This window comes from Micropterus salmoides, unplaced genomic scaffold, assembly GCF_014851395.1.
Source record: "Micropterus salmoides isolate LMB-PRFRI ecotype aquatic unplaced genomic scaffold, ASM1485139v1 Ms_hic_scaffold_2, whole genome shotgun sequence".
NCBI classification, from domain to species: domain Eukaryota; kingdom Metazoa; phylum Chordata; class Actinopteri; order Centrarchiformes; family Centrarchidae; genus Micropterus; species Micropterus salmoides.
The window spans coordinates 20,084,126-20,104,595 of record NW_024041150.1 but is presented as its reverse complement, the minus strand read 5'-3'; the positions used below and the strand labels follow the sequence as shown (position 1 = coordinate 20,104,595).

The following is a 20,470-nucleotide window of genomic DNA, read 5'->3' as shown; positions in this document are numbered from 1 at the left end:
GCCTTTCAGCACGACCATCTGATGCGAAATAAATCACTCTCGCGTGTCAAATTACATGTTTTGCAGCATAAATCCAAAATCAAGAGTATACTGCACTTAGTAGTTTAACAGGACTACTTTTCGTCAATCCAAACGGCTGGTTGGTTGGGAGAGGCGAACGCATCGGGGCGGATGTCCACCTCACTTCTCCCCGGGTGTTGTCCGTCTCCCCGGCTGCTACCATCTACCCGAGCAGTTCACTTCATTGTACTGACGGTGCTCATCAATTAGGCGAGAATTAAGCCGTTTTAGATGCAATAGTAGTCTTTGAGCGCTTCGAAAGGGATTATAAACAGCCGGAAAGAGACGCAGATAAGTTTTGAGTGCGGGCAGGCGGAGAGGAACGAAACACAGGTACAGTGTGACTGTTATCTCGACTTCCAACTAGTCACGTTACTAATGTAACGCGACGGTACTAGCCGCAAGCTAACTGGCTAAGGTTAGCATCCCAACGACCAACTGGGTTTGACTCCAGGTTGCACTTTGGTGAGGGGGGGAATGTCGCCTGTTTCTTTATTTTATTTCATGGTTCAGCCTCCTTAAATTACTTGGACCGTTCAAGGGGCTACTGTTTGCAGCGACAAGAGCCTGAAAGAGACCACCAACTTGAGTTTTGATCATCCAGAGAGCGAGTTTTTTTTACTCCGCGTTAGTAATAGTAACAGCAACGTACGCGTGGGGAAAACAAAAGGACTTCAAAGTCTGACACACACAACACAGATGACTGCTGAGGAAAGCTGTGAAGATATTGATTAAGCGAGCAAATGTAGGTCAGGTAAAGCACCGGGTGCCAGCTCTTCATTTTTGCAGAGGTTTAATGTTAATTAATAATTAACTAATATGCAGAAAACAAAGCTTTGGCGGATATAAAAAGGGAGTCCCCGTACTAATGTTATAGTGTTAACGTTACCTTTACCAAATACAAAAAGCCACTATAAGGACTCGCTAAACTTAGTCCTAAGATCCATGAGCACATTATCAGTCACTTCAGGAAGACTACTACTGCCAACGTTATGTATCAGAATGAGTAAAACCATGATGCATAAGAGAGGAGAGTTGACTCAGACTACACATTTCGAAGATATAGAAGATACAAGTTATTTTTTTTTTTTAGACATCAGCCTGAACCAGGTTTATCAGTATGTAGTATGGATTGGTTCAGTGCTGCATGGTGATCATATCAGATATCTAAATTTAACTAAAGTTAAGGTGCAGAAAAGTTACATGTGGTGGTGAGAGGTCGTGAAAATGAAGCACAAAGCGAGTGTTTGAGAGATACGTGTTACTGAAACTAGACCCTTCCCAGTCGGGTTAGCAGTTATGTGTTATAGTATTATAGTTTAACTCTTATTGCTCTTAACAGTGGATGAATCAGATGGAGATCCGAGGCTACCGTAGCGGTGTGCGAGGCTCACATCACAGCTCTCTGAGGATTACACGTCTTCTTCTCCTTTAGTAGCTTCAGCGATTGCGCAAACGTGAGTACATCGAGATGTGCTCACGTAAACCGAGATGTGTGTAGGTTTGGATGGCGTGAGTTTCCAGTGAAGTTAGAGAGGGGGGCAGCTGTTGGGGGGGCCACCGGGAGCCGCGATAGACAAAGACCCCCAGAGAGCCTCAGACACTTGTATTGTCTACCGGAGTTTGGTAGATGTGATTTAACCTCGCGGGTTGTAAAGATCGCCCCCTTGGTCCCTCTCCACGAGCATATCTGATCACGTTTAATCAGGAGACTGGGTGAAGTAAGTTCATGTCGCCCTTCTGTCGTGTAACTCCGCGGCCGGGCGTTTCGGAAACTGGAGATGAAGTTGCTGCTGTGATGGTGAGTGCGAACAAGTGTGAGCCTTTACGACTTGGCGCACTTAATTGGTGTTTTTACTCCGATCTGTGCGAGTGATAGCTGTCTTCTTTGTTTGTGGTCACCTGTCGTTTGTGCACGATAAGGGCGTTTTGCTGGGTAACTTTCTGCTGTGTGAAGCCGTGTCCTGAGCTGACTGTCTAGTCTTTGTGTTACTGTGCGAATCGCTGACCCGCCTGGGAGACAGAGGAAGAAAACGAGGCTTGGTCAAGTAATAATATAGCGCAGACTGTGGATGACACTTAAAATGAGAGCCCCCCCTTCTTGCAGGAGGGCCCTCATGTTATCCATGGCACGTTATTTTTATTATTTATTTTTTTATCCACGTTGTGGCACTGGTAAGCTGTGCTGATGCATTGATGTTTATATTGCAGACTGAACATCCTTATTGTTGCAGTTGAATAGACAGATATAAAATATCCACATCCCTTTTATGTCTTTTTCACATTCACTAAAATGTGGAGGGCTGCAACTAATGATCATTTCCTTATTTATTAATCTCATGATTATTTTCTCGATTAATGATTTGGTCTACAAAATGTCAGAAGCCCAAGTTAACATAGTATTTAGACAGCTTGTTGGGCCCAACCAATAGTCAAAAACGGAAATATCATTCCCTGTACTATCATAAAAGAAAAGCAAATATTCATATTTGAGGCTGAAACTAAAGAGTGATATGATTATGATTAATCTATAATAAGATTTGTTGTGTATTCTTCTCTGTCAGTCAACTAAGCAATCTATTTGCTAACGCCTGCTACTTTGAATTGCTTTGCACTGCTGCTAAAAGTAATACTCTGAATGGATATGAATAATGTTTTGTTATATTTTCATTATTTATTAATCTGCTGTTTATGTATATTATGTTAAGTCGATTAATAGCCAGCCCGGTTTCCTTGAGACATCTTCATAAAATCTGTAAAACCTAAAGATATTCAGTATATATTCTTTATATATCTATATTCAAAGCTGAAACAAGGAAATATTTGACACTTTTGCTTAAAAAAACGACTAATAATAAATCAGTTAATGATGTGCCTGGCCAGTCTGCTGGATCGATATCACTGATTGACTTTCAGCCATTTTACTGACTTTATGTGGATGGGATATAGGCCATAATGTGACTGATAAATAAAGTTTCTTCATCAGCGCCACTGTAAAATTCATTGTTTCTGATGTCCATTATATTCATTCAGTCATGGCAGGCTGCCAACTCAGCTTTTAGTGCCACAGCAATCCCTGACATCCTGTTACCTTACATAATAATAAACCACTCTGAGGTATACAGATTTAAAATGTGGGGAAAAGAGAGTATTGGTATGGCATCGGCTCACACACTGCATCAGCAGATACCCTGAGTTGAGGTATCAGAATCGTATTAGTAGCCATCTGTTGTGTTTGTGGGTGGTGCCCCCATGACAGGAGCATGCTCTTTATTAGCTGGAGTAACAGAGGAAGACTTGAGTTAATCAGCCCGGGTCCTGTGATGAACAGGATGAAGAAGCGCCTCGTGTGTGGAGGTGCTCTTGAGGTCAATACTTGAGCAGAAGAAGATCGGATCTTAAACTTGAGCTTAAATCCCGCAATTAGTAAAAGGGGTGTTGTTAGCCAACAAATAGAGGCTATGTCACGGCATCTTAATCGCGCTATGCCCTACTGTACTGAAAACGGTGCAAGGTCATTTTGATTAGAGAAATAGTAAGATGTAAGGTGACGCTGAGAGCTACTGAGTGACAATGGGGTTCGGCGAGAGATAACTGAGAGATGGCGAGTGTTAATGAGTTCTCATGCTGGAAGCCAGTGTTTGGAAAATCAGCTGGGCTCAAGGGAACATGTCAGGAGTGCTTCGAGTGTAGCAGCATTATAGTGAATGAGATTTTATAGGGTCTCAAGTTGGGCTGGCCGATACAGCAAAAAATGTTATCACGATAAAAAATTACATCTCATTCGATAACGTTAATTATCGGGTTACTTTTGGTTTTAAACTTTTCTTTATGGTCAGAACAAACACTTGATGCCAAACAGTGGATCACTTCATAAATCTGAGGTAGAACATTGATAACAATTATGATTTTCAACAATTCTGCATCAATAAAATCTTTTTTCAGTCTCTTTTCCTCAACAAAATAAATATCTAAATAGAAAAAGTGCTACTTTGTGCGTAATTCAAATGAATTAAATCAAACATTTATTAAACTTTTGCTATATCGTTATTGAGGAAAATTAAATCGCAATAGTTATCAGTATTGTTTCATTACCCAGGCCTGCCTTGTCTCAAGTCAAAACATATCGCATGCAACTGGCAGATTGAATCTTAAGACAGAAACTGTATTTTGTGTACGTGAAGGGGATTGTATTTTTAGGGTCTGTTTGTTGGTTACAGACATGCCCTCCGTGATGGAGCGCTCGGGGGCCGGGGTCCTGTCCAGGAGCAGAGCCAAGACCGTAACCAACGGCAACAGCCAGCCGCACTCTGAAGAAGAGAGCAGCGATGAAGAGCATGCTCATGGTAGAGAGACACACACACACTAAACTGTATAATCTGACTTCATCTGATTTCTCTGGCTATTTTGCGGCTTGATGCCTGGTTTCTGTCATGAAGCGTGTGTACCTACAGTCGACACACTTCCATCGAGACGTCATCCCAGCTGTTCAAGTTGCATTCATTGCATTGCTGCAGTGCTTCTGTCGTCCCCTCCTTCTCTCCTCCACCCCCTTCCCACACTCCTTGTTTTCCTCTGCCCACATAAATCTTCGCTTCCTCCATTCTGTCCTTCACCCACCGACTTGCTGTTGATCTTTTCATTTTTTTTAACAGTTATCTCACTCGGCACACAGACTAAAGATAATATTATAGATCAAACACGACAGTTTAACTTAATGTTCAAAAGCCACTTCAGCACCCAGATTTCCCTAGATGATTAAGGTCTGAGACTTAGCATCACGAGCCACCGTTCCTATCATTATTTCATCCTGGCCTCCAACTCCTCCATCCCCTTTTAGCCTGTCAGTCACCTCTGTCTTTTTCATCAATCCCCTCTTTTAATGCTCATTCTTTTTCTTCCACCCAATATAATTTCTCCGTTACTCAACCCCTTCCTGCCTCTCTCCACACATTGCTTACCCCCCCCCCACACACACACCCACACCCACTGTCTCCTCCCTTCCTGTCCTCTGTCCCTGAGGAAACTAATCTGTCTCTTCCTCCTCCTGGTCGGCTCTTCTGACTCTCTCATCGTCTCTCGTCACTCTCCGCCGTCCACGCTCTTTGCCACAGCACTAATTACTCTGTCTGCCATCCGCTCACACTTTTCCTTACTACACCCCCCCCCCCCCCCCCCCCCCCTGTCTGTATATCTTGTCACTTGGTGATGAGCGATATGTTGGAAAAGTTATCACGGTATTTATCACAATATATGCTATTGTTCTTTTGGAAAAAGAGACAAGTTATATGCTGTGATTAAAAACAATTAAGTAAATAGAGTGAAGATCGAAGCAATCAGCAGTTCCTAGTCTTTTTAAACTATTAGAACCACTATAATTTAAATAGTTGATTAAAAGCAGTCTCCCTGTGTTTTCCTCTCAAACTTCAGGACAGGAATGTTTTCACTCTTGCAAACTAATTACATATCCCCTGGGTTTCCCACTGCATTTAATAATGGAGGTGCCCCGCCTCGACTGAAATAAAGAGTGCCTCTACCTTTAATTATCACATTTTATACAATAAAATATTAGGCTAATTTAGCTTGATGTGGCAGTACTTTACACATTTATACATATAATTGATTGGATTGTGTAAACCGCCACCGTGAGGTGGCTGTGGCTGTGGGGATGGATAGTAGAGACAAACAGCTCAGATTAGTCACAATCAAGTTCGGATGTATGAGAAGAAAATTAGACTAAGGATTGGATTCAGCAGTACATTTTAAAAGATCAGTGTCAGCTATAATAAAGCTGATCAAAATCTTATCCTTTCTTTACTTTATTCTAGTATATCATGTCCACCTCTGCGTGCAGTTCTGCTCTCCTTTACTAGTGCAGCATTTCATTGCATATGAGAGAGAAAATTAGTGTGTTTGAAAAATTATTATTTTATTAAATTATTTGGGCGCTCTGGTGATAGAGACACAGATTCGCTGAAGTATGATGCTAATTATCGTTAGCAAAGCTCAGTGTCTAAACATTTAGGTAGTAGCTTCTTGTTTTAGCCGGTGCAGTGGCGGCAGCAGGTCATATCCACTGTTGCTTATTAATGTTAATTCTGTGATTAACGTGGTAACGGGCCAAAATAAAACTTCTGTTGTTGGGTGAAAGAGCTCTGTGCAAGCCAGCGTCTGTACTTAGCGTCACTGTACTTAGCCAAAAAATGTAAAATAGACGTAGTATTTTTGAACCAGGATGGATCAAGTAGCTCGTGAAAAAATTTGAGATCGGTAGGGTACAGCAGCTGTTATTTCTGTATCAGATATTTAGTCAACAATAAGTATCAGTTAATAGGTACAAAATATTACTATTACTGGAAAATGATTAAGCTGATGCAGCATGTTGTCATTGAAAGAAATAACAAAGAATTTACCTGGTTGTTACTCTAGTTGTAATAGGACGTGCTCTGCCCTCTTAACGGTTTATTTGATCCTTGACAGGATAAAACAATAGTAAAGCCTGTTAGAGGGCAGGGCATGTATGAAATAGAAGATCATGATCACTGTTATTTACTGTGCCATGAATATTGATGACTCTCCTTACGTCTTTTCTGTTATCTGTCTTCTTATGATCCGGTCTACCCAGCTCTGCAACTTTAAAATTTACATGAATACTTGTCCCCCATCCTCTGTATCTCTACAGCTCTACCCATCCTTCTGGGAAATAAAAGCTCATATTCGTCTTGTGTGGCTCTCTCTGTCTCTTTCTCTCTACAGACAGCATGATCAGAGTGGGAGGAGACTACCAGGCTCAGATCCCAGAGTTCAAACCAGGTAAGTTGGAAGAAAGAAAAAAGCTTGAGAGAAAGGGAGATGACAGAGGGGAATAAAAAGGAGGGAGGAAATCAGGGCTGAGAAGGAGATGTAGAGGCGAGGAGAAATGTGGAGGACATTGAAATGGAGGGAGATGAGAGAAATGAAGGTCAAATGACCAGTGTTAATGTGGAAATTGAGCAAAATGGACAGAAGGGAACAGAACATAATGTCTATATAATGTCTCTTCCACCAGTTGTATGTAAACAAAAATAATTAATTTACAGTTTTCTTCCAGATGTTTTACCATACCTGTTTAAATACTAAATCATCATTTAAACAGTTTATTGTGGGGAAACAAGACACAAAACCCCGAGTCATTCATCCTATGGTGATAACGTATGTGTGGCATATTGAAAGACCTTAAAGTCTTAAAAGTTAGAAAACGTGTTAAATAATTAGTATCACTAGTGACACATTTACTTTTTGCTAATCTGCAAAGTAAACAGTATCTGTCTGTATCTATAGCTAGTTAGCTCGGTTAGCTGTGCTGCTAGCTGTCCTATCAGCTGAGTCAGCCCCAGCGTGCCAAGAGCCAAACCCGACAAGAAAACCGCCTCGGCCCTGTATTTCCTGTCGTCAGACTGTGTCCATCTCTGAGGCTGTGTTCGGTCCCGGCCGGCCGCAGTGTTCACTCACTGAGTGCTAAGCTAATCAGTCAGCACAAAGCCTGCATGACGGGGAGGGGGCGTAACGTCCATTCAGACTATTGGCTACTGTAAACGCCAGTCAATATCTGCAACAAGTCCCTCCCTGTCTTTGTGTTTTTATGCAGAACCAAACAGCACATTAATAGGAACATCAAATCAAAAAATGTATTTTAAAATCTTATAAGAACAAAGTGAATCGATGTTGAATTGTTGTTTGAATGAATCATTAGTCAACATTGTATGTGACTAATAAAGTAGTGTTGTTTTTCTCTTTTAGACCAATAACTTAAAAACAAAAGTCTTAAAAACATGAAATAAATCGTGATCATTTTGCCATATTGCCCACCCCTAAACCACGGTACGATCCAATCCGTGAGTTTTGTGTTTTTTTGCTCCGTTAAGTGCAATTTATACTTCTGCGTCAAATCGAGGGCGTAGGTGACAGCGTAGGTTACGGGGCTGCGGCGTCGCCTGATGTGCACCTCCTCCAAAATGTAACTACACGTCGAGTCGACGCGGACCAAAAGCTCTGTGACCGGTCGGCTGGGTAGCCTCGCGATGCCTCCGAGCCGACCGGAAGTACTCCGCGCTTTGAAGTAACATTTACTAGCGGCCAAAACGACTGCTGTAACACAGTGAATCAATATATTTGACCGTCGCAACCCGAGCGAAATGACTCGTTTCGCTATCAGAATGTGATCCATTCGGTCGGTAACATTTGAAAAGGCTACACCAGCCGCACGTTTACAATTATACCCCCATTTATGTTAGCGGAGCGATAAACTGTAAGTTAGTCTGCTAGGCCGGCAAAGGTCAACACAGTGGACGCTGTAGCGCTGCTGCCAACTAGCGTTTGGGAGTGTAATTGCAGAATGACGGACACACCTACGCACAAGTATAAATGGGCCTTTATTCATGAGGAATGGGGAAAAAAAAGTTCTGTAACTGCTCAGTGAACACCCTGATACCTTGCGTGAGCAATACTGTAGTACCTGTAAAGTGGCTGAACACTAGTGAAACAGTGACCATAAATGAATTTGTTGCACAAACATCAGATGGCACCAGAGGAAGGGACAAGCAGGCAAACCAGCCTCTCCTTTAACATCAGTGCACAAGTGTTGAATCCCAATAGAGTCCACCGACCGACGTGCCACTGTCTCTTCCTCGTTTTTCCTGTTCATGAACAGGAAGCCAAAGATGGAGTTTGGAACACGCAAAGGAGAGAGCGAGAGGAAGACAGTAAAAGTTAATTTGAGGTTTGATAAGTAAACAATCGGGGGGAGAGAGATTGGGTGTTGAAGATTAGTGGTGGAGGCAGACGAGGGACGAGAGGAGGCACACGAGATGGTGTGAAAAAGTAAAAGAGGGATTTAAATATATGTTCCTGTTTGTTCTTGTTACCAGACAGTCCAACCCGCTACAATGAGAAGGACCAGAGGAGCATGCTGGTCTGGTGTCCCAACAGTCACCTTTCTGATGCAATGTGTAAGCTCCACACTCACACCTGCCTACCTCACCTGACATTCACTTGTACAAGCTTGACAGAGTGACCTTCAGTTTAAAGGCTACATGCGGACTGGAGTACAGCAATTAAAACTTTCATTCTCTCCTTTTCTTCCTGTGCACTCGTTTTCTCTTACTCTGTGTCTTCATCTCCTTCCCTCACGTCTCTACATTTCTTTTTCCTCATCTTTCTTTCTCCTTTTCATTAATGTCGGTTCCTTTTCTCTTCTTTTGAACCCGTTTGTTTCTCTCTTCGTACCCAAGTGGACGAGTACATCCTGATGGCGAAAGAGAAACATGGATACAACATGGAGCAGGTACAGCAGCGCAACATGAAATGTCTTTTTACCACTTGTTTGTGCCCCCCTCTCTCCTGACTTGTCCCTGGTTGCCTGACCCGGTGTTCGTCCCCTCTGACCTGTCAGGCTCTGGGCATGTTGCTATGGCACAAGCACGACGTGGAGCGCTCACTCGCCGACCTAGCCAACTTCACCCCGTTCCCAGACGAGTGGACAGTGGAGGATAAAGTGCTGTTCGAGCAGGCTTTCAGCTTCCATGGCAAGAGCTTCCACCGCATCCAGCAGATGGTGAGAGACCAAAATAACACGCACTCAGAATATTCAGGACAGGAGTGAGTGCAACTTTCAATATTTCTGTGTTTGTGTGTAGCTTCCAGATAAGCTGATCTCCAGCCTGGTGAAGTATTACTACAGCTGGAAGAAGACCAGGACCAGGACCTCGGTCATGGACCGTCAGGCCAGGAGGCTGGTCAACAAAAGAGAGAAAGATGACAGGTATGAGACACCATGAAACTTTAACCTGTCAAAACTGGGTCTGAAGGGGGAGGGATGGACAGAGGGAAGAAAGAACGGAAATATTTAAGTTGTCAGAAACAACTCATCTGAGATGTGACATTTACAAAAATCCTTTTGATAAGGATGTCATCCTGGGAAACAAGAGTCTCGTGAATATGTATGAGATGCTTTGATATTATTTCTTGTAATTTTTAGTTGACATTTTCGAGCGTTTTAGAAAGAGAATATTGGCTGTGGACAAATAGTTACGTTTTCTTTTTCTTGTAGTAATGATGATCTGGAGGAAGGTGACCCAGGCAGTGACAGTGACTTTGAGATTGACACCAAGAAAGAGGTGAGCAACACAGTAACGTGCGTGTGTGGTTATATAAACAAATCTTTGTGTTTTATTAGTCATGACTTACCTGAGGAGATCAGCTAAATCAATGCCTTCTGTATTCTTCAATTTCCACTTTTTAAACATAAATGTATCGCGGCACTCTTGAATTGCTGTTCTTGTAAAAAGGATAGAACCTGGTTTCTCCGTCCACACAGGCAGTGAAACAGAACCCCAACAACGCCAGCTCTGACAAGGCGACCCCCAGCCGCTCTGGGCCAGTGAAGAAGGAAAGTATCGGGGCTCAGTACCGCCACCACCCGCTCAGAGCACGCCGCAGGCCACCCAAAGGCATGTACCTGGAGCAGGGAGACATCACGTCCCTGTCGGCCTCCCACGACGCCGGTGTGCTAACTGTACGACAGCTGGACACGCAGTTGGTGTCACTCAAGAGACAGGTATTTACCTTTCGTATGTATTTTAATCTGGCCTTGCATTGAATCTGTGGTCATCTGATTTATGAACTGAAGGTGTAAAAGCACTAAATGTCCTTCTAGTGGGAGTTTTAAGGAACACCAACAGAATGTGTGTGTGTGTATAGCTATTTATCTGGCATATTTAACACCCACTCCAGAGCTTTATCAGGGTTGCCGCGGGGTCTTAAAAAGTCTTAACTTTCAAAATTTAAGGCCTTAAAAGTCTTAAATTCGCTGAAATTTGTGTTCTAGGTCTTAAATCATTTTGAACAGGTCTTAATTTCCCAACGTCCATGTAACGCTGCCTCTCATCCACAGATATAAAAGTGCAACCCATAGAAACAGAGCTTAAGTCTTGGTTCAAACCAGTCACTAGCAATGTATTTGAAGCCTACTGTCGAACTTAATGAATGAGGGCTTCTACTAAAATTTCACGCGATCATTAATGATTTTCAGTAAGTTAAGGTAACACTGGCTGTCTCCCTCCTCATTCTTCAAAGGATGAGTGAATGTGAGAGAGAGCGGCAGAAAGTGAGGGTCAGAGTTAGCAGAGGATAAGATCAGTATTAAGTTGTCAGGTCACAGCTCGGTCCTGTACTGTACATCTTTGTTAAATTAAAAAGAAAGGACGGTGTTGACTACGGAGGAGCCGAGGTCAGTAATGTTAAAGCAGATTAGGGATGCAAACTAAGATAATGAGTAGATTATTCTTTTGGATTTTAATGTACAAATGAAATGCTTGTAATTATAAAGAAGGGAGGTGGTTCTCATATTGACTATTTTTATGTTAATTTTTCTACAAATGTATAAAGCAGTAAACTAAGACAGAAAAGGCAAATGTTGTATCTGTAATGATTCTGAGGTCATGTTAAGAGTGTTTTCCTGCCTTTTTATAAGGTGGTGAGGCTCAAAACTGCTGGGTGCTGCGCCATGAATGTAAAATCATTGTGGAGAGCATCAAAACTTATCACATGAATTTTCCCTGATCTAATGATTATAATTCAAACCCAGTAGACTTATTTAGCAAGTTTAGCTTGGTGTAGTTTATTCAATATCTGCTCTAGATTTTCCTACTTTACTTTCCAAAATTATGTGGAATTGCATATTTCTTTATTGGAAAACACGAACCTTCATTTTTTACATTATACCACCCTGTGAAAGCATGTTTTAATCCCCATGGACATTATTTTTATTATTTGTAAATGGACCTGCTTTGCACCTGCCTCGTCTTCTCTTCTCCCTGCACTCGCTCACACTCTCAACTTAACCTCTGGTCTCTTACTTCAAACACACCGGCTTTCCCCGCCCCTCTCTGTCTCTCTCTCTTCCTGTCTGCTTCCCTGAGTTTCTCCATCAGCAGTAGGTTGTGTTTTATAAAGTTGCCGAAAAACACAGAACTCGTCTTTTTTTTTTTCTGGATTTTTCCACCTATGATCCTTTTTTACATGCCAGCTGGTTTCTTACGTAGCTTATCAACGTTATCGTCCAATGCCAATTTTGTAGATATCACTCAACCCTAATGCATTCCCTTCTGCATTTCCTTTGCGTTTCTTTTTTTTGATGTCGTGATATAGGTCATTAATTTCATTCATAGTGGTCTTAAAAAGGTCTTAAGTCTTAAATTTGACCAGGTGAAACCTGCAGAAACCCTGTTTATGGTGTAACAGTATATTAAGGAACTATCATTTTTATGCGACCAATATAATGAACCGTTGGGAACGATATTATTAGAAGAGTGATTCTGTGCTATACAGTACGCTATTACTGTTCACTCATACTCTTCCCCTCTTTCTTCCCCGACACCTTTTTCTCTCAGGTTCAGTCTATTAAACAGAACAACAGTAGTTTGAAACAGAGCTTAAATGAAGGTGTTGACACTTTCAGACCTGCTGAGGTAAGTCTTAGTTTTTTCACTCCTTTCTTTCTACATTTCCCCTCTGTTGCATCATCCATCTATCCCCTATTTGATTTTTTGTTTCCTGACTTTTCCTTAGCTCTTCAGTTTGTCCCTCTCCTCTTTCATTTATTCACTCTGCTCTTGCCGCCCTCCCAGATATTATTTCAGGACTGACAACAGTCCTAATCTGCTCTTTGTTCTCATGCTGTCATTTTCACCCCTCTCTTCTCTTCTTTCTTACCACCTCTCTCTAACCTCTCCCTCTCCCTCCGTCTCTCTCAGCCTGTCTCTAAGATGAACTCTCGTTGGACCACAGAGGAGCAGCTCCTGGCTGTACAGGGTGAGTAAAGGCTCAAGCATCATCTTCCTTCCCTCCTACAGAGTCACCTCGTGGTGCCGGCTCTCATCTTCCTTCCTCACATTCACAGGGAGAAATCGGACTCTTAGACACATTCATATTTTCCTCACACAGAAACGGCCTACATTGGTACTCATGAGGCACATTTACATTTTTAAGTTAACCCTTCACTACTGCCTGTAGTGATTGTTGTTGTTAGGGAAAGGGACTAGGGGGATGCATTATGGCTATGACTGCAGGCCAATGTGACCCACATCTCCATTTTCTTTGCCCATATGTGACTCAGATATGATCTTTCTATGACAGTGTGAACAGGCCAAGTCACATGTAATCTGATCTTTTCCAGTTTGGAATTGGGACACGGATCTTTTTAAATGCGACCTCACTCTGGACACACTGGTTAGAATTGATGCGACTTTGACGTCACTCTAGAGCAGCTGTTCAGCTCCTCAAAAAGCCATAATTATGTATGTGGCTCTCTTCCTCCTCTGCCTCGCTATCATCTGCTCACAAATTCCCTTTCTTACACCTGAAATCTACCGGACCATGATCTCTCTTCTGAGGTATGTGCATGCTATCTGTCCGAGCGGACACAGTGGGGAGAGCGAGACGGAGGGAGTGAGTTGTGGGGCAGTTGCGTTGAACAGCGCCAGAAATCGTAATGAAAAGAACAGAGTTGTGAGCACTTGCGTGTTAGGTCGTGTTATTCTGCGCATGCGGGTCACTTTCAGGCCGCAGACAGTTCACACTGGAGTCTGATATTTAAACATATAATTTGAACTATCAAACAAAAAAAAATCGGATCTGGGGGAAGAAAATCGGAATTGAGCATTAAGGCCTGCAGTCTGAATGTAGCCTATGTCAGTGAGATGTCCCCATGGGGAGAAGCGTTCTTACTTCACAGCATCTTTTGCACACGCCAGACGCCTTGTTTCACTCCCCAGCACACCTGGCCGGCCACTATGTAAATGAGGCAGAACTGTTGGATCGTCTGTTTCAGGAAGTTACAAAAATTGTCTGACGCACCTCACTGAGTTGGAAAGGGAATTTCAGGTGCTGTTAGATGATCTGACACTTCAGTTGAGGATTATTAAGACCTTGATCCTGAATTATAAATAAGCTGTGAGGAACAAAGGATTTGACTAATTGAATTATTAGTTGTATTGGTGCAATTAGGGAGTTTAAATCTCTGTAGCTTTCAGTTATAGTCAGAAAGACTTCACTTGCCCTTAGGGGCTGCAATCAGTGTGCCTTTGAGCAAAGCATTTAGCCTCAATCAGCGGCAGCTGTGTATTGCACACTGTAAAGGAGAAAGCAGAAGCTGAAATGTGAGTAATATAAAGGTGAAGGACAGGCACTCGGCCGGCCTGAAGATGTGGCAGTGAATTGGTTGTGAGTGATCCATAGACAACTTTTAACCCGATCTTTTTCTTCTGTCTCGTTTCCAGCTATCCGTCGCTATGGTAAAGACTTTGCAGCTATTGCTGAGGTGATAGGGACCAAGACACCAGCTCAGGTGAGCGTCGTCCTTTTCAAGTGTTGAACTTGAGGAAGAATCTTGTGAAGATCACCTTATCTCATATTCTGACCTCAGCCTTTACCCTCCATCCTTTCAGTAGTTTACTTTGTGTGAGCTGCCTATCAGCTTTTCATCCCTCCTCTAGATTATATTTTTCCTTATAGGATAAGTATAATCTCCATTATCCCTTCATTTGTTTTCTGACCTCCAGTCTGTGTGTCCTTGAACACAGTACGACTTCTCTATCCTCTTGATTTATTCTCTAACTCCCCATCTCTGCCTGTCCGTCCAGGTGAGTTCGTTCTTCGTGAGCTACCGGCGCCGCTTCAACCTGGATGAGGTGCTGAGGGAGTGGGCGGCTGAGCAGGTGGCCACCAGCCGCGACCAGAGAGACCCCAGGAGGAGCGGCGAGGAGATGGCAGCTGCTACAGATGGAGCCGCCGAGGAGGATGAGGTGAGCCGCTACGGAGCATACGCGTGATAAAAGGAACACCTTTAGTTATTCCTCGTTCAGAACAGTTTAACCCTATGTTGGCAGGTGCATTTTGAAATGTTTGGAAGCAGGGGAGAACGGGCTTGGCTTTAGTCTTTATGCTGAGCTAAGCTAAGCATGTGCTGACTCCGGCTCTGTACTTAAAACCACCTCCTACCTGGCACCTATTTCTAGGAAAAACGCCTAAAATCACATATCCAAAATAAATCAGTAACATCTCCTCAACCATTAGGCCTAGACGCATAATTCTGGTCTCCTTTGAAAGGTCAGAAGCTAAGGAATATAAATCCATTGTAGATTAACATATTTATTTTACCATTACAGACTACATGGATACGAAATACAGAAAAAATATATTTTCATCCTCGCCTGGTAAAAAAAGCTTTATTTTGATGCAATAAACCATCCTATGGTCCATCCTAAGACATAATATATTATACATATAATGCACCTGAATATCTTCTAATACACCTAGAATACTACTGTAACTGTAAATTTGATGAAAAGAAACTGATATACAACAGTTATTACACAATCTTTCAAAAATATACCAGGCGAATGTCCATGTTTTGGCCATATTTACTGTTTATATGTTCACTTTTATTGGTAGTTTTCTTCAAAACATTATTTCTCTCCATACAACCACGTTCCAAATAACATAAAGCTTCCAAAACATTGAAATATTGATAAAAACAGTCAATATAAATGACCAAAAGCACTCCCGTGCTTTACAAGCCCACAGCTTGAGAACAGAACATCCTACAAGGCTGTGGGTGGGCTCATTTTGTTCGTTTGTACTACGTCAGGCCTATCCTGTATGTCTGTGTAGCTCCTACGGGTTGCTAGAAGAGACCGATAAAGATCGCCTCCGCCAAATTACACTCTGCTCTCATACCTCGTGACACAAACGAAACTTAAGACCGCAGCCGACCTCACCAAGATGGCGGCCCGCCAGATGATCTCTGTGGACACAAAGCACCGCAGTTTTTGGACGGGAAAAAAATCGATTACGTACCGGGTCAGTCTGTTCCCATTGCGTTAACACCTAGAGGGAGACTGATGTTGACCTTCTCATCTCAATCTTGAACTCATTAATGCGTCCAGTGGTGAAAATGTGTCTATCACTATATGGTTAAAATTCCATTTATGGTCGTATTTTTTATAAACCCTAATATCCCTTAAATTTAAGGGATAGAAAATCCATTAAGAATAAAACCTATGGGTGTAGCGGAGGAGAGATGAATGCTAGAACTACACAAGAGGGCTGGTTTCAGTAGCTGAGTGTCCTTAATGCTCCCTTGTATGGCAAATATAACACAGTATGTTGAAAATCCAACACGGCGTAGGCCCTGAGGAAGAAATGGAGGAGAGCGTTAGATACGGTCTGTGTCTTTAACAGGACTCCACGCGTCGGCTCTCAGAGCTTAAAATGCTTGTTGGTGGATTTAATGGGTGACATTTATATACCACGGCTCCGAGTATATTGAACAGAAGGAGCAGGTAGTTGTAATATTAAGTTCTACCCTATGTCGTCCGCTGCGGATTCACGCTGAATGCGTCCCCTCTTTATCATCAGGCCAACATGACATCTGTCTCTATTCACTTTTCCCTCTTCTTTCTCACACAACTGTTCTCCCACTGTCTTCTTACCTCACCACCACCTCTTCATCTTTTGTTGTCTACACTGTTTGCCCACCTCCTCCTCACCTCTATATGTGCCTCCGCTCTCCCCTCAGGTCAAAATGGAGGACTCTCCTTCGGACGCCGCCGCCGGTTCTACTCCCCCCTCCTCCACTCAGCCCCCTTCCTCCCTCTCCCAGCCTCCTCCGCTGCTGCGCCCTGCACCTCCCTCTGCTCCCCCCAGCCTCCTCCGCCAGCCTCCTCCTCTGCAGACGCGCCCGCTCCAGAACCGAGCGCCCCACAACCACCCTCCACCTCCGCTCATCCGGCCTGCAGTGACCTCCTCGTCGTCCTCCTCCACCGGGAGCTCCAGCCTCAGGGCGTCTCCTCCCAGCTCCTCGTCCTCCGCCGCAGGACAGATGCATCCGTCGCTGGTCGGGCTGAAAGTGGAGCAGCCCATCTCGCACTGATACACAAACACACGCGTGCACACACACATAATAGGAATAGAAACACACACACACACACACACACACACAAATTAGCATGCAGACCCTGTAACGCCATCGCTCCTAGCCTTTGTTTCTGGGACCGTTACACATCACATGACCACGCGATTGAGTGGATACACTCAGGTCCCTTTGGTGACATCACAGCTCTTAAAATGAGGCAGGAAATGTGTGGGTACCCCCGCAGGTCTACTTTGTTAGGCAGTGGCCTGAAGCCTCTTCACTGTATTAAGAAACACCTACCTCCACGTCTTCTTTCATTAGCATCAACACACACACACACTCTACAAAAAAAACAGTACCTACAAACCCAAAACAAAGACACTGGATCGTCAAGCTGTTGAAGGAAGCCATGACCAGAGAGCAAAACCCACCTGCTTGTTTCCATGGAAACTGCTGAACATCTGGATTACCGCAGAGTGCGGCTGAAAACACACACACACACATTATATATACATATATCTATACTGTAGAGTCCACTGGGCAGGTATCAAGTCGTCCGAACAACATTCAGGAAAATCAAATGAACAAACGAAAGAAAGCCAGAAGAAGAGTCGCCCACATCAGAGCCAAACCTGAGGTCACATAGATTTAGGAAAAACCTTCAGATTGTTGGAAATTATGTGAAGAAAACTCGCCTTTTCCTGCTGAGCTTTGCTTTAAAACTTGAGAGGCGTGATAAGGTACTTTTTTTGCAAAGGAAGCGGCTTTTGTAATCAGAGCCGTGCTATGAGTTTATCATTAAGGCTTTAAATAGTTGAAGCTGTTGAAAAAAAGAAGAGCGAGAGATCCCTCCTCTTCTCTCATAGCCATGTATTACTATTAACTGGAGTGATGTTTCCCTTTTTTGACTAGACTTTTAAAGTGAGCTCTAGGTAGGCAGTTAGTTAATGTAAGTAGTTTAGATAGTGCATACTTTATTATGATGATTATTGACTGAGCACTACGGAGAAAGAGCCTTTAAAACACGTGACTGGACTTTGTCTTGCTTTTCAAGAAGCCATTTGCCACAGTTTTTTTTTTTTTACTGGCTCAGCGTTTAAGCCCTACTGCTTAATGTCTTAATGCTGAACGAAACATTAGCCTCTGTGTAAAGTGTGCGTGTAGAGGACTGGTTTACAAAGTGAAGGGGACGACTGACCTTTCCTGACATCTGACAGATAACCGTACACTGAAAAATAAAATCCTCTTCCACTCTCTGTTCTTGCTTTAAAAGCTCATTGTGCCACAGAATCCCCCTGGCATTTGACATTGCTGGCTTGCTCCCCACACGTTAGACATGGGAAAAGTAGTAAAACAAAAAGGTGTTAAAAGGATAATTTGCTTTAATGCAGAGTAAATTGGGTGAGAAATAAGGAAACAAGTCTATTTTTGTCCAAAGGGTAACAACCCCCACCCTCCACCAGAACCTCTAAAGCTCACTAATTAGCACTTAACATACAAAAACATGTAAAACCCGGGTTGGTTTTTTTGCTGGATCGTTTCTTGGACCAAAAAAATAGTCCGGCATAAAGGTCTAACCAAAGACGTTTGTAAAATGTCAATTTCTCGTTTTCACACATGAGCTACAACTAGTGATCTTTAGGGGTGCTGGCAGGTGGATTCTGTTACCTTCGGACAGAGCCAGTTAGCTGCTTCCAGTCTTTATTCTAAGCTAAGTTAGCTGGCTGTTAGCAGTACACACGAGTGTTCTCTGTAATCTCTAGTCTGGTTGAGGTGATTCAGTAAAGTATTTTGTTGGCCAGCATGTTGGGATAATTACAAAAGCAAATTCACAATGCTGTGACAACTCTTCTAAGCCCTCTGAGTCCAGTCAAGGCAGCTTTTCTCTCTGCTAATTCAGAGTCCTGTCCAGGCACAGGAGGAGGTGAGAGAGGTCGGAGGGCATCTGAAAGGATTCACTTAGCCTGTAAACTGTCAGGAAAATGCTGCATCGCGCTGCCTCTGAAATGTTTAGCTTGTGTTCCAGTCTTGGGTTTGAGGTGATATCAAGCGACCTCATGAACAAATGTAGATGACTGAATGATATTTTGTTGCTGTTACTTAATTGTGATTTCTGTTTGAACATCGTCTGCTCGTCCCCTGCCGAATCCGCCTCCTCTTCATAGTCTAGCTGCCTGTGCATTGCTGCCTTTTTCAAGCAGGTCTGGGATTGCTCGTCGCGTGCTAACCTTTCTTTGAACTGTGTTCAGAGGCCTTCAGTTTAGCGCAGCACTGGGCGGGAACCAAAGGGGCCCATCACTATGTTTGGCTTTAAAGCTGCTTGCCTTTTGACTTTGCTTGTTTTCTTACATTTGTTCCTTCCTCCAAAAAGTGCTTGTGTGTACTGTACGTGAGAAGTTGTTTACATTGTGGAAAACTGTGTTTGAGAAATGTTTTTTTTAGAATAAAGAAATGACCAAATAGCACAATATTTCTCATACATTTTAAAGCAGTGCATCCACACACACACCGTAGTAATGTTTTCTGTGAGTTCAGGACTATGGTTCAGTGTTTTCATGACAAAGACCGGTTACTTAACAAGTCAACTCTGTAACTTTAACTTCATTTATACCTACAAGTGGTGTTCATGAGCGCATCATCTGTTCCCCAATGTCAAATCTTATCAAAACACCATCTGCTGACACCCAACGGGTTCAGCCACCTGCAGCTTCCACATTCCTGAGCAGGGCTGTGGACACTTTGTTGGGCTTTACCAGTGCACCAGTGAGTGGATTAGAAGAAGCCAGTCTAGTCATACGAACAACTCCTCCTCAGACTTCAGTTACCCTGTCTTAATGTCGGCTGTGCTTTTACATGTTTATCATGAAGATTTGGTGGTTCACAAGGCTGGATTGCCAACAAAGCGGATGACTACCTGTGGCCCCAGACCTAAGGGCCACAAAACATTCCAGTTTAATCACAAGTTTGGTAATTACATTAATTGCAGACTTGTATTTGCACCACTCAGTAAAATCAAGGTGGGTCCTGTATTATGAGCCGTTTTCTATGGCACACACTCCTACAGGGATGCTGTGCCAAAGTCCACTTTGTTTATATTGTACTTGCAGTGCACCTACTCCAAAATGAAGTTCTTGTCGAAACTGTGTGCTGGGTATAGAAAAGAAGCCTGACCGACAGTTTTAAAAGCTCAAAACCTTTTTTATTTTTTACATAAATGCTTTTAATATAGATCCCTTAATTTGTTTAAAAGAATACTGCTCATGAAAGGTTCTGAGCAGGATATTTTGCAGTCAAACTATAATTGTTGGTGCTCTCTGGTGGACAAACTGACTTTTATGACCATAAACATTTGCAATTTCTTGTTACTCTGCCAACACAGATAGTGATACATGTGTAACAGTCTAATATACTGTGATGTATTGATCTAGCTTTAATTGGAAAGAATTAAATACATTTTGT

At 42.9% G+C, this 20,470-nt stretch overlaps 1 protein-coding gene across 1 annotated transcript; it reads left to right on the top strand.

The window, feature by feature from the left end:
• The first annotated feature begins 207 nt into the window (after positions 1-207).
• rcor2 (REST corepressor 2) lies at positions 208-18,269 on the top strand. The gene is made up of 14 exons (XM_038731487.1): positions 208-393; positions 4,281-4,406; positions 6,817-6,873; positions 8,967-9,047; positions 9,330-9,382; positions 9,491-9,652; positions 9,735-9,859; positions 10,148-10,214; positions 10,415-10,654; positions 12,489-12,566; positions 12,852-12,909; positions 14,376-14,443; positions 14,739-14,900; positions 16,676-18,269. The coding sequence occupies exons 2-14, from the start codon at positions 4,283-4,285 to the stop codon at positions 17,027-17,029; spliced, it is 1,629 nt and encodes a 542-aa protein (XP_038587415.1). The 5' UTR covers positions 208-393; positions 4,281-4,282; the 3' UTR covers positions 17,030-18,269.
• The last annotated feature ends 2,201 nt before the right edge of the window (positions 18,270-20,470 follow it).